We start from the raw sequence: 13,519 nt of genomic DNA on the forward strand, positions 1-13,519 counted from the left end.
CTATGATCAGAGCGAGGGGTGCCACAGAAAAAGCCACTTTCCCTCCAGATAAAAGGCCCCATTCTCAAAAGCGTATGTCACACAATAATGAAAATGTGACTTTAGCCCAAGGCAGAGAAGCAAAGCGCAGGCAACCTGTTTGTTGATTAGAGGGAGGAACACAAAGAGAGCTGAGAGAGGGTCAATGGAGGGGAGGAAATGGAGGGTGTAGATCCACATCGCCCCCCCACCACACCCCCTGCTCTCAGTGCAGATTGAAAAAGTGATAAATATGCATGAGTTTGGCTTCGACAGTGAAGGCCTTTGATGGTATGGTTGAGAGTTTTCTATCTCTGGAGCAAATAGGCTGAAAATAACTGTCTGATAATGTTTGTGTGTGTGAACAATATGCGCTTTTAATGAGTTGAAGAGACTGCAGGAAGACGTTTTCATACAACAGCCTATATACTGTATCTTCACCGAACATGTACTCTGTAGTCATAGCTTCTCTTTTAATTAACTGGATGAAAGTAAAGTGAAATGTGAGGTATCCTTAGTAATAAATCATTTTAAAATCAACATCAAGGGCAATATATTCTGTGTGTCTCATCCAATAATGACAAGTTACAAAATGCAGCAGGCTTTTTTCAAGGTGATTTTATCATCTTGTATCATGCTTAATTTAAGTGAATCATAACATATCGGGTATGAAATTAATCTGCAGATGCTCTGGTTGAACATCAGACCAAACATTTCATTGAATGTCAGTTTTTGAGTCATGACGAAGGTCAAAATGTTTCAAGAAAAGGTGCAGCCCCCAGCAGCTGGTTAAGAGGAGTCAGCAGTAAATGATGATGTAAAACAGTCAATAAAACAGTTTTTTTAACAACTGCAAATCAAGAGAGGTCCTTGAGCATACAGTCAGAAATGTGCACACAGGATTTTAGGCTGATTGGTCTAGTAGTTTGCGAGATTTACTGCGGACAGACAATACAGACATTCGTACGCACATTTGTGCCCAAAGGAATTGAAATACACTTGAAAAGTATTATTAAAAGCAAGGACAATCTAATAAAAGACTATATAAATAACACATGAGGAAACTATTACAAAAAGACTACAAATCTGACCAGGAATTAAATGCAAACTTGTCTTTCTTGACCGTTTTGGATAGCTTTCTTTCAGTTGTTTCCAAAAGTGTTAAGGTTTGTTTCCTTTCCTAAGTATAAAGGGATAATAATCTGTACTATAGCACTAATGCTGCAGCGTCACATCTTGATTATCTCTTTGTATGAAATTGCCACAGCAGAGGACTGGCAAGTTTAAGGAGCAGCATCCCAATCCTTCAGTCTCACTGAGTTTTTTTTTCAAGATCTCTCTTAAAACCCATGGGGTCATGCACAGAAACCTAATTTGGAGGTCTCTTGTTTTGGAGAGATTAATGTGGGCTTGCATGGAGTTGATTCTCTTGAGTTTAATTTACTTTAAGCAGGAGAAAACTTCTTCCTCTTATCTGTGTGGAAACAAGCCTGTTTGAATGTTTTCCATTTTCTTCTCTGTGTGTCTCTCAGACCTGCAGGCCTCCCAGTCCTTTGAACACTACAGTATATCAGACAAGGCCATGGACTACAGGATCCTGCAGATGGATGAGGACCAGGACAGGATGTATGTGGGCTGCAAAGATCATGTCCTCTCCATGGACATCAACAACATCACCCATGGCACACTAAAGGTCAGCAGATGTTTGTCATTAGCATCAAAACTGGCATCTCTTTTCTCTCGCCACCACAAAGGAGAAAATAAAATGTTTGTTAAATTTAAAAGCATGTCAGGCACATCATAAAACTGCTGCACAGGTATTATTCTAATCTCTGCAATGATATGCAAATTACCATACATTTGCAACGATCAGAACAATTTTGGGGTTATTCAAAAGAGGCATAAAAATGCTCAAGCTCTCTGATAACTGATTCTGTATGCAGTGAAGGAGTTATCTTCAGCGTAATTGACAGGCATGGAGTGCATAAACAGATGGGAAAGCATTTAGGTTCCCCTAGAGAGTGCTGCACCGCATCCATTTTTTCCAAGTAATTGCTTGATATATTCATTGAACTAGACCTTCAAGCACCTCTTCTCCCCGGTTTGAAAACACACACACACACATTTTTCCACAGACGGGAGCTGGCTGTAATCACTGACACAGAAACTTCTATCAGAAGTGAAACTTTTTCAACATTTGTTTTGTTCGTTTTCCACTAATTTTTCCCTGTGATTTCTGTCTGTGTTAACAGGCTATGATCAAACATCAATATGGGCATATATTCAAGTCTCAATCTGTGACTGGCTTCCGTGGCTTACTTGTCACTAATTTAAATGCCGTTCTGTTTTCCCTGACAGGTGTTTTGGCCGGCGTCTACAAGCAAGATAGAGGAATGCCAAATGGCAGGAAAGGATCCTACAGTAAGAATCCAGTTCAGTTCAAACTCAGTTCAACCAATGAATAATAACAAGTGAATGAAGCTGCTAATATTTGCTGTGCCAACAGTAAAACATGCCCATGCTTCGAAGTTTAATGGATTACTTATTCATATCACTAATATCAATGTTTTTGGTAAATATACTGCACATTTAGCCTCCCATTTATATTCTGTTCCATAAAGTGTGTGTGAAGGGTCTTTGTGCTTGTGCAGTTTTACGCCATGTTCACATCAAACACGATGAGATATTTGGCGTGACATTTCTCATGTGTATACGGCCACTGGAATATTTTTGGAGCATTTTGCATCTTTCGAAATTTTGCCCTCACCAGAAGTGCTTGCGTTAGCAAGGAGAGGCAGCTAATGGCTAATAATCACCTCACTAAAAGTTGACCATTGTCCTAACTGCATAAAACCCAGTTTATGCCACAACTTAGACTTTTCCACATCACCCCTAGCAGTGGGAGTAATGGACTGAACCATTTTGCAGCTGATCTACTTTGACACGGTTGGATCCAGTGTTAAACCGACTTCTGATTGGGCAGTGGTTCTTTAATGTGTTGACACATGTTGAAACTATAACCTAACACATGTTCATTGCACAAATACTACTGAAACTGGAATGAAGTTCTGGACAGGGTTGTTGGAAAAGTCTGTGGAAAGTCAGTTTTTCATTATAGTCGGTCACCTGAGGACTGGTAGCAAAAACTGAAGTTGCTAATGGTAGCTAAGCTAATGAATTACATAAGAAATTGACAGGTCAGAAAAACTGTATAGCCCCTAATGGTTATGTTCGAGATCTAGACTAAAGGTTTTGTCAGCTGTTTCCAGATCCGCTCTTCTAAGTGGGTCTCCAGCGGAACTGTGCGTGCCGCCTCCTGGGATTTCCCTCTCCCATCTGTGAGCCTGTGTCGGGTCCAACCACATGTGTAGCAGGCAGCAGATGTCCACAGGGTCAGGGATCGACTGGCCCGGAGTCCTCCTGGCATCAGCACAGTTTGTCAGGAACGAGAGTGAGGCGTGGGAGGATAGAGGACTGCAGAAAAAATAAACCAGAATCAAAGCTTGCAAATGGGATGCAGCTCATTGACGCAGAGAATTCATAACCCGGCCTGATTCTGAGCCGCACTTGTTAGCTGCAACAAGATTTAATGAAGGCGTACAGTAGGACTCAGAAGACTGATTCCTCCTCCGCCTCTGTTTTCGCTCTAATTGGGTTGTCCTGGAATGCAGTTGCCTATAGACACCGCATTGCAGAGTACAAGGGAATACACAGGGAAGTTTTAAAGAAGAAACCTCTTGAGCAACTTTTTAAATAATTTGAAACCCTAATTTTAAAAGTAACAATACAAGTTACCATATAAAGCATCGCACTACGACCAGCGCTCCATGTTTGTCCTACATTCTCCATCGTCTCTCCATCCCCTGACAGCAGTTGGGGTAATGGAGCCAGGCTCTTGTACGACATGCTGTTGCAGAAATAAAGAGGAAGCTGTTTCCAGTCACTGAGTGATTTGTGCTGTTCTGAGTCACAGTCCGCCAGCTGCAGACAGGCTCCCACAAATATTTGGGTGAGCCATCTTTGCGTGGAGCCACTCAGTGGTCTCCCCTCTGTCATCCCTTTTTCACTCATAACTCTGCCAGCTTCTTTTCTTACATTTTCTCTTTCGGTCTTACTATTTTTTCCACTTTTCATGGTCACTTTTTCCATCTTTTGGTTTCCTCTCCACCACAGTATATTTCATTTTCTTTCTTCCATAATGCTGCTCTTCTTTCTCATAGGCTTCCTCATTTGAATCCAAGCCCCCATCCCTCTGTGAGGGTTTACCCTACACATCTGTATATATTAAGTTCCCCATCTCCGATAGAATCTGTGGTCAAGAGGGGCTCCAGAAAGCAACCACACATTATTTGTGCCGCAGGGTGGCAAAGACAGAGAAATATAGACCAACCAGGTTGATTTATTCTGTTTGCTGCTCGCTCAAAAGCCTCCACTTAAAGTCAGTGTGATCACCACTTGAATTGGAGGCTGTAAGGCTGGGTGCTTTTTATCTGGCTCGGTCATGAAGGCTGCGTGCCTATGAATAGGACACATAAGAGGAAAATAAAAGAGGATGTGGCTTCATATATGTGATATAATGTTGTTAAATTTTGCTTTTGATAGCCAGTTACTCATTAACCGACAACAAACTGGTTAATTTTGAGGAAATATGTGCAAAATGACATGAAATGTAAGCAGCACTTTAAGGACCTAATGAACTCTAGCAACACATTTCAAAATACTATCCATTTTAGCGTTGGTGAAATTTAAATGTTTTGTGATGTAAATGTTGGGGTTTTTTTGTTGTTGTTGGCTCTGCTGACAGCCAGACAGCCAGCCTTAATAACATGCTGAAATATCAGAGTTTCACACATATTTATTGATTTTGTCATTTTGGAGCTGGACTGTTTATTAGGAACACTATTGGATTATATATAACTGTTCAGTTATTGATTGCACCACACTGTCGGAGTGCAGAGCCTACTCCGGGCACAGACGGAGCCGCAGAACACCAGACGCAGTAAAACTGCTTTCTGCAACTACTGCTCCTCTCATCAATTGATCTAATCTGTTCTGACCAGACCGATGGTTTCACCCCATGACTCAAACTCCACAAAAAGAGTAAAAAAAGAACTCAAAATAAGCTCTGCCTGCGCTGCATTCATGAACATACAAAAACATAACTGTTCAAAAATATTCTTGGCTGTTATCCAATAAATGGTTAACTGTTGACATCCCTAGTATATACTGTATATATATGTAGCTCTGTGAAACTTGATAAAATATATGGGTGCAGGCCCCAGACCCAGTGGGCGTGTATGGGTTGAAAGAGGTTATGTGAGATGACTTGGTGATTAAAGTTCGGAGAAAACAAGACAGACAGGGAAAGATAAAGAGGAGGAAGATAAATAACCGAGATGGGTGTGTGACAGTGAAAATTCTGTTGTTTTTCGTCGATAGCTCCCAGTGGAGCTGTGCACCAACCGTGAGCTGCAGCAGCTGCCATTCCTGCAGTCGTGGCCAAGTTCCTGACGGCTCCCTGGATACGTGCTCCTCTCCTCCCCACTTCTTTCTTCTCTCGCTTCCTTTCTCTGCTCACTTTTCTGCAAACTCATACTTAATTGGCCACAAAGGCCAGCACTCCTGCTGCTGCCGTTTGAGAAGTGAAAGCAGAGATTGAGGCAGATCCATGATGTGACTTACCTAGATATATCACATATACCACTGACACTCTTTTTCCACTGGCCTTAATACCAGACCAGTGAGCTGTAGGAGTGTTTGATTGTGCAGCATGTGATGATGTAACTCATAAAAAGTGCGATAAGTTTGAATTTCTCCCTTTATATGGAACAGGATACTTCAGGAGAGATAAACAAGTTCTGGATGTGGTATTCACCTTGGCTGTACACCAGGAAGTACACCGTATCCTCTTGTTATGTCTGTTTCAGTGCATTGTGTCATAGCTGAGATTAAGAGAATATGAAAGTGATTATTTTTTACAGCACTGTAATGGATTGGAGGAGTGTTGCCAACTATTAAGTATATAGTTATTGCATTAAAGGTTCATGGAAGGTTTAAAAACAATAAAGTTGCAGTATATGATGATGAGCATTGGCTCTTCAGCATTAAGCATTATTCCATCATTTTTACTTGCAGCCAAACTACTGTTAAGCCATTTGAACTACTGTAACACGACCATATGTGAAGAACAGGCATAAAGTAACCACACTGATTAACTTACCTACACTATACACATGGACTATATAAGAATAATGGAGGTAGCTACTGTGAAGTCACCCATTGGTTTGTGGACTCTCGTTTCTAAGCCTGAAGTTTGGCATTTTGGCCGTTGCTGTCTTTGATTTTTGAAGCCAGAAGTGACCAAATTTGGACAGAAGAGTGGCGCTGTGGGGGTGCTTAGGTGTCACATCCCTGTCAATATTTAAAACGTGCATTTGGCACCCCCTTAGATGTTTAAATTATGCATGGAGTTTTTTGTACCTGGCTATAACATGTTTATTTCTGCTGCAAAGTTTGACATTTTAACATGGGGGTCTATGTCTATTTTCAGCCCCCTCCTCAGGGTGTGAGTTGGCTTTGTTCTTCTGAGTTAGCTGCTAATGAGAGTCTTTATCTCTTTGCAGGGGATTATTCTTTGTTTCAGCTCCTTCAGCTGACATGCCTCCAGCACCTCAAAGCAAAGAATACTGCTAATTTTTTCAAGATTTTGAAACCTAATTTTATATATTTGCAGTTCCCTTTAATAATTAAAATTTTGCTTGATGGGTTCACATTTTTCTGTGGTGTGACAAACTCATTACACATTCATTTTTGCTTTACTCGGGGAAAAAAATCACCTCCCCCTCAGATGTCATGAATATCTAAATTAGTTATAGAGACCAAAACCATTTATTGTATCAGGCTGTAAACATGTTTATTTCTGCTGTAAAGTTTGGCATTGTAACATGAGAGTCTGATAGGATTGACTCGCCTTTTGAGCCAGCATCAAGTGGCCATTAAAGGAACTGTGGTTTTTGTCACTTCTGTATTTGCTTCCTTTTTCAGCTCCAAATGTTTCAGCTTGGCTATACAACATTTAGCCATCATAAGCTTCTGGTCATACAAGACCAACTTAGGCTGTAGCAGCACAACTCCTGAGTGTATTGAAATTGGCAGTGTTGCATTTTATTGCCCATAAATTCAAATTTCCATTTCTAAGAGGAACATCATCTTGTTTATTATCTTACTTTAAAGTGAGAACGCTGACTTCTAAAAGTTAAATATAACTGTATGTTTAACATTTCATTGGAATCAATCTACGTGGCATTTTTATTGTTGTGTCTCACCAACTAAACTCTCACTGTTTCTCTTTTTGTTTATCTGTACGTTCCAGCATGGCTGTGGGAACTTCATCCGCGTGGTGCAGCCTTACAACAGAACTCATCTGTTCATGTGTGGCAGCGGAGCGTACAGTCCCGTCTGCGTGTACGTCAACAGGGGCCGCAGACCAGAGGTGGGAACACGATGACTGACTTAGTTCACTAAATATACAAAATCTTGTTGGTATAAACTATGTTTTGGGGACACTGACTTGGTGGTCAGCACAGCTTTTACTGTAACTGCTGAGACCATAACTTTGCGATTGTTCGATAATTCACTCTGGTTGTCTGATAAAAAAAATACTTTAGGGTTTATTGCAGGCTGTTAAATGATGCTGCACCACTGACTTGATCTTTAAAGTGAGAAAATGAGAACATATGGTACCTTTCATCTTAAATCATACTTAAAATTGGAAAAATGTGAAGGAGGTTTTGTGATGGGGCGTTTTTTAAAGCTAAAAATAATGAGTAAAAGAAGAATATGCAGTGTTTCCCCTGTGATTATTTAAAAAGGAATGAATCCAATTAGAGTAACTTAATTGAGTTAGTGTAATTCATGTGCTTGTTCCTCAGTTGGGACAATAATTCAGAACATTTCTTCTTTGTTATTCCCTAAAAATAGTCTTGACTGTTACGTCACCCTTAAGCACAATAAAACCAGAGCAGTGGTAATACTGCCACCAAGAGCAAGTAAACAGAAATCATTTTCTGTAAGGGAGAGATTAAGTGATCATAAAAATGTCTTTAGGGGTATTTTTTTATATAAACCAGTTTTTATTTAATTATGTCGAGGCTCAAAACAAAATATAACGTGAATAATAATACAATAGTGTGAAATAGAGTTTCTTTACAACCCGGAAGGAGTACAACATTACAATAATTCAGAGTCTCCAAGTACTGGAAAGTGGATGGCAACCAGCACTTATAAAATTGCTTTAATCTGATCTCAGTTTATCTTTGTCTGAAATGAAATTCATGCAGACATCAGATAGCGACTGTTTCTAACAATAGCACATTCTTTTAGTGGTCTACTAGGAATTTAGACATGTCACCACATGATAAAAAAGACTCCAGAACTTTATTTGAGCAAAGTTTTCATGTCCTCAGTTTGATGCCACATGAGAGGAGATGCTGGGGATAAGAGGGAGAAAATGGAGCTCTTGTGTCTGGAATGGAGGGCTGATTTCTGGGCGCTGTGCTCTCATCTCCGGGGCCACACTGCTCTGGAAGTGAGAACGGGAAAGCCCTCCAGGAGAAAAGTGCTCACTGAGTGAACATTTAGCCACAGACAGCCGACCGCTGCCCACGCTGCCAAACACTAATAAGCGGAGCGAGTGAGCTCCCAACCAGACTCTTTCCGCACCGCGGTGCCTTTTGTCATACTGGGGTTTTTTGTTTGAAAGGCAGACTGCTCTGTTTGTAGCGCAAACATGTCAGTGTCTCAACGAAAGGGATCTGTTATTTGTAACAAGCTGCTTGAGTAGGAGGTTGACGGCGAGCTCACAGTGTGGACCTTTGCCCCGAAAATTTGCCCCAGACTATTTTGTTATTGTGCAACTGAATGGGAGGCTGCAACATGTGTTTTAGTGCCTAACTTTTCAAAGGTTCTACACAAATGCATAGTGAATTATACACCGCAATAAATTTGTGTCCTACTGAGTTGATTAGTCTTTTATTTAGTCTTTAAACCTTTTATAAGGTGTTATACTGCTTTCAAAGAGTTTACACACAAACATCCATCAGTACAATTGTCACTTCTTCAAGGAATAATCCAAGTTAACAAACATAAAACACATTTTTACTGAAAGTGGGTGTTTAAAGGAATACTACAACCCCCAAGTGATCATTTTTGTATCAGCTACTCAAACCATGTGACTTGTGAGGTTTTTTTCCTGCATGCCTCAGAGGAAAGAAAATCCAAAAAATGAGAAAATTTGATGAATTGGAGTAAAAGTCGACCAAATTAATCATATCGAAACATATATTTACAAACTCTCTACAACTCATGCATTATAACCCACGTCTCATTTATTCAGTCTTATGCTGACTAACTCCCAAAAAGACAGCAATTTTTTCCAGGAATTAAATTAAAAGTAAAACTTATCCAAACTCTCTTCAAAGCCACACTTCATTTACAGAAACAGTATTTTTACCTCACTGAACATTGGAGCTGCTGTCTATCGCTGCCTCAGTCGCTAGTTCATTTGTGTTATTGTGTAAATTTGCTGAATCCAAACTAACCCTTTAAAACACCAAAGTCACACAATAACACAAACATACTAACTGACTTAGGCAGTGGTAGACCTGAAGCTCCTGTGTTCAACAAGGTAAAATCACTGTCAGTGGAGTCTGGCTGTGAACAGAATATAAATACATTTCACTTTCAGTTCACTTTCAGTGCAGTCCCCCTTCAGAAAGGATCAGTTTGGAAATTACTGAGTATACGGCTGGATGAATGACACTTTGATAATAATGCATGAGTGGTTCGAGTGTTTGTAAACTAATGATTTGATACAGTTTTGCTGTTGTTAAGCGTGGCACCCTATGACTTCAATTCTTCAGGAATTTTTCTCAGCTTTTGGATTCTTTCACTGTGGAAGCATGCAAGAAAAACAAAGTTTTCTTCACAAACTCATAGTAACATGGGTTGAGCAATTGATATACAAATGGTCATTTATTGGGTGAAGTATTGCTTTAACGGTTCATTGCAACATCAAATGCTTTGTTAAAACGGATGCTTTTTGAAGTGTGGAGGTGAATAACAGAGTCTACCAGATGGAATCAGTCCACCTCTTGGCAAACAGACACATTTTCCTGGAAAAATGCTTCTCGGCTGATGTCAAGTGCATCCCCATTCAAGAAAGCACCACCACCACTATGGGCCAGACCTAAATAAAATCGGACAGGAGGCTCAATAATTTACCCAAGTTGTCTGGACCGTCCAGTCCACACAAGGAGGGGGGTTTAAACTTGGCAGCCACTCCACCTGAGATGGAGGGATGGCTAGCCAACACATTAGCAGGGAAATTCCTCCTCTGTTCCCCAATGGAATGTCCTTTTTACTGTCCAACATGGGCCAGTTAAGGTAGACCAGGCTAGGACAGACCGAAATGGAAGGAAACTTGAGCAGGGCTACTTTTTGGGACATTTGGTTCACTCATACACGCAGTTTTATTGTAGTAGAGCCCACCGGATGGAATAACTTGTCATATAAAACTGTCTCCACAATCTCTGACTTCCTTTTTTTCTCCATTACAGGAACAAGTATTTCACATTGACTCAAGGACTGAATCTGGAAAAGGGAGATGCTCTTTCAACCCTCAAGTGAATACAGTCTCCGTAATGCTCAGTAAGTGCCCTCTACCGCCACCTTCAGGAACTCTGCATTTTCAAAACCCCTGAAAATTTACAACCAAAAAGAAGAAATTTGTATTTTATTTAGTTTTAGGTGCAACCAGCAGCTCTATATCTTGCCGGGTTGTTTGGTTGGTTGATTGGTTGACTGATTGGTCAGTTGGCTGGCTAGTTTGCTCAATGGTTGGTTGGTTGGCTAGTTGTTTGGTTGGATGGTTGGCTAGCTGGCTGGTTGTTTGGCTTGCTGGTTGGTTATTTGGTTGGTTGATGGCTGGTTGATTGGTCAGCTGGGTGGCTGGTAGTTTCGTTTTGCTGGTCAGTTTGTTGTTTGGTTGGCTTGCTGGTTGGTTTTTTGGTTGATTGACTGGCTGGGTGGTTATTTGGTTGATTGATTGGTCAGTTGGGTGGCTGGTTGGTTGTTTAAGCCCAAAAATTTTTCCCACTCTTTGGTGGCCACAGTTTTTGCCCCAGGAGGGACAGCTGAAATTTGGCATGGTTGTCTTGTGCGTCAAGGTATGTGTTTGGGTTCATGTCAGTGGACTAAAAGGGGGCGTGGCAATAAGGGGGAGGATGTTTTTGATTGACAGTGTCAGTACTGTAACATGATTAGTGCACTTTCTGTGTGCCTCACGCAGGACCTCGTCTCCAAGCAACACCAGCAGGCAAATGTCAGTCTGTATCATTAAAGCTTAAATGTCTTTGCACAAAAGTGAGAAGAATTCAGATTTCAGCGTGACTTAAATACACATCTAAACACCAGCGGTTTAAGGTCAGGCCGTACCCTCTCTTTCCTTTGATCTCTGATTGGTCGAGGAGTGTTGGGTTGCTGTTGACACGGCTAAAGGCGACACATTGCACCCTCAGCTCCGCTTTCTGACACCTGAGCATGGCCATGTCAGCAGCAGCTTTGCCAGCTAGTGAGCGCCTTCAGGAGGGAGCCAGAGGAGAGGGTTGAATAACCTAAAGGGGCAGGAAGGAAGAAGCTCTGCCAAATAGAGTCGAGGTTGAAGGCAAAGCCGTGGAAGCAGCGATGCGGCTCTCCGGGCCTCAGAGAATCAGAGCCAGTGTCTGGGCTCGATAAAATCTGCGCTTCATCTCTCCATCCTCGTGTTTTGGACCCTTGTGTGGCTGTCTGAGTGCTGTCAACGCTCGCTTCTTAGCAGGGCAGCTTGGATGTGGGCCACATACCCCTAATCCTCCCCGAACTCGCCCCACATCCTCCAAAACACATGGTCTGGAACTGATGGATGATGAAGTGAGAGTGGAGGAATGACAAAGAGCATGAAGCGGCTGTGGAGAACACAGAGTCTGTTATTAGCAGCAGAACACACACAGACTGTAAACCCATTCATAGAACAATCTTAAAGGGACAGTTCACCCAAAATCAATAAAACCCATATGTCCTCTTACCTTTAGTGGTTTTTATTAATCTAGATCGTTTTAGTGTGAGTTGCTGAGTGTTGGAGACACTCCTCTTCGCGAATGTTGTTGAAAGTTTCAATTTGGATTAAACATTTACTAAGGCATTTAAACTAAGTTTTGTGTTGGATTTTGTTATATTCCAAATTCTAAATGTTGACAGAAAGATTTTCATTTTTATTGTAAATGCATATAGGTTCCAAATATTGATTAGCAGTCTCATTAACTACTAATAAGCGTTATCAAACCAGTATTGTTCGATCCCTTGTAAATACACAATTCCCTCTGCGCTGTGATACTGTTGGCAGGTGTAATCAGGGTTTCTCATCTCACCTCCAGCTCTTGATAAAATTCTGACATGTTTCTTCATGGGAAACACTTTAATCAAGCACTGCACGTTATGTTTTTCTTTCATTTGTGACTGCATTTGTGGCATTAGCCCGATGTGTTGCCACTGTATCATAATCAACACAGTGCACTGAGAAAGGTGCTGGCAAAACCGCAGCAGAGGAAGAAAATAGTTGCTGTTTTTGGCTGGACAGGTACCAGCAACTGGAAAGAAAGCCAATGCTGTTATCATTAGTTTTCTTTTCATCTTCTTCTATGTTCTAATATAGTTTATATCACCAGCTGGCACTTACAAACACAATTGCAAACAGCATTATGTGTTTGTGAAGTCAGCACTTTGCAGTTTGGTAAAGTTGGAAAGATATTCACAGATTTGAACTTCTCACATCAGTAACTTATAAGCAATTTGTTTAAACACAAGCAGCACCTCTTTCTAACTGTAGTAAAATAGAAAACAAGCTACAACTGAATGTTCATCAACTCAAACCGTTCTTCAAGCTAGATAAATAATGTTTGTTTACATGTGAAGCCTCCTGTGAGATGAACGCTTGGACCGTCTGCAATGTACAAAACCTAAAAAAAAATACTACAAAAATATAAAGTAGCTTCCCTCCTGTACAGTGTAGTATCCCCAAAATCACTTTACACATTAGTTTTCTTTTTCTGTTATACTAGAACACTTAATTTTGGAAAAAATGTGCTTTTGGATAATTTTGGGGGATTTTTATTGGAAGAAAAAGCCAGTAACTTTACTCTTACACGATGTAGTGTCACCAAAATCTCTTGAAACACGCATAATTATTAGGACTCTTCCGCGCATAAAAAAGTGTTTGCTTTAGCCGATTGTAGCCCCGGTACACATGCATATGTGTGTATATCATCATGTTGGGACTACCTCCACCTCATTTTGGGCTTAAAAAACTCCTTTTATGTTAAAAGAAAATAGTTCCTTTGGGTTGAACTGTATCTTTAACAGTATTAATCAGTCAAGGGGTAAAATATTGGGGTATTTTATCCATATT

General features: G+C 40.7%; 1 protein-coding gene across 1 annotated transcript in view; it reads left to right on the top strand.

Annotated features, from left to right (window-relative positions):
* sema3c (sema domain, immunoglobulin domain (Ig), short basic domain, secreted, (semaphorin) 3C) overlaps nt 1-13,519 on the top strand; it is a 51,879-nt gene that overhangs the window by 21,755 nt on the left and 16,605 nt on the right. The window contains exons 3-6 of the mRNA XM_042511205.2: nt 1,551-1,711; nt 2,377-2,439; nt 7,391-7,510; nt 10,635-10,725. Of these exons, the coding sequence (XP_042367139.2) occupies nt 1,551-1,711; nt 2,377-2,439; nt 7,391-7,510; nt 10,635-10,725 (435 nt within the window). The remainder of the gene's footprint in view (nt 1-1,550; nt 1,712-2,376; nt 2,440-7,390; nt 7,511-10,634; nt 10,726-13,519) is intronic.

The sequence above is a fragment of the Plectropomus leopardus genome, chromosome 22 (assembly GCF_026936395.1).
Source record: "Plectropomus leopardus strain MGB_pleo_1.0 chromosome 22, ASM2693639v1, whole genome shotgun sequence".
NCBI classification, from domain to species: Eukaryota; Metazoa; Chordata; class Actinopteri; order Perciformes; family Serranidae; genus Plectropomus; species Plectropomus leopardus.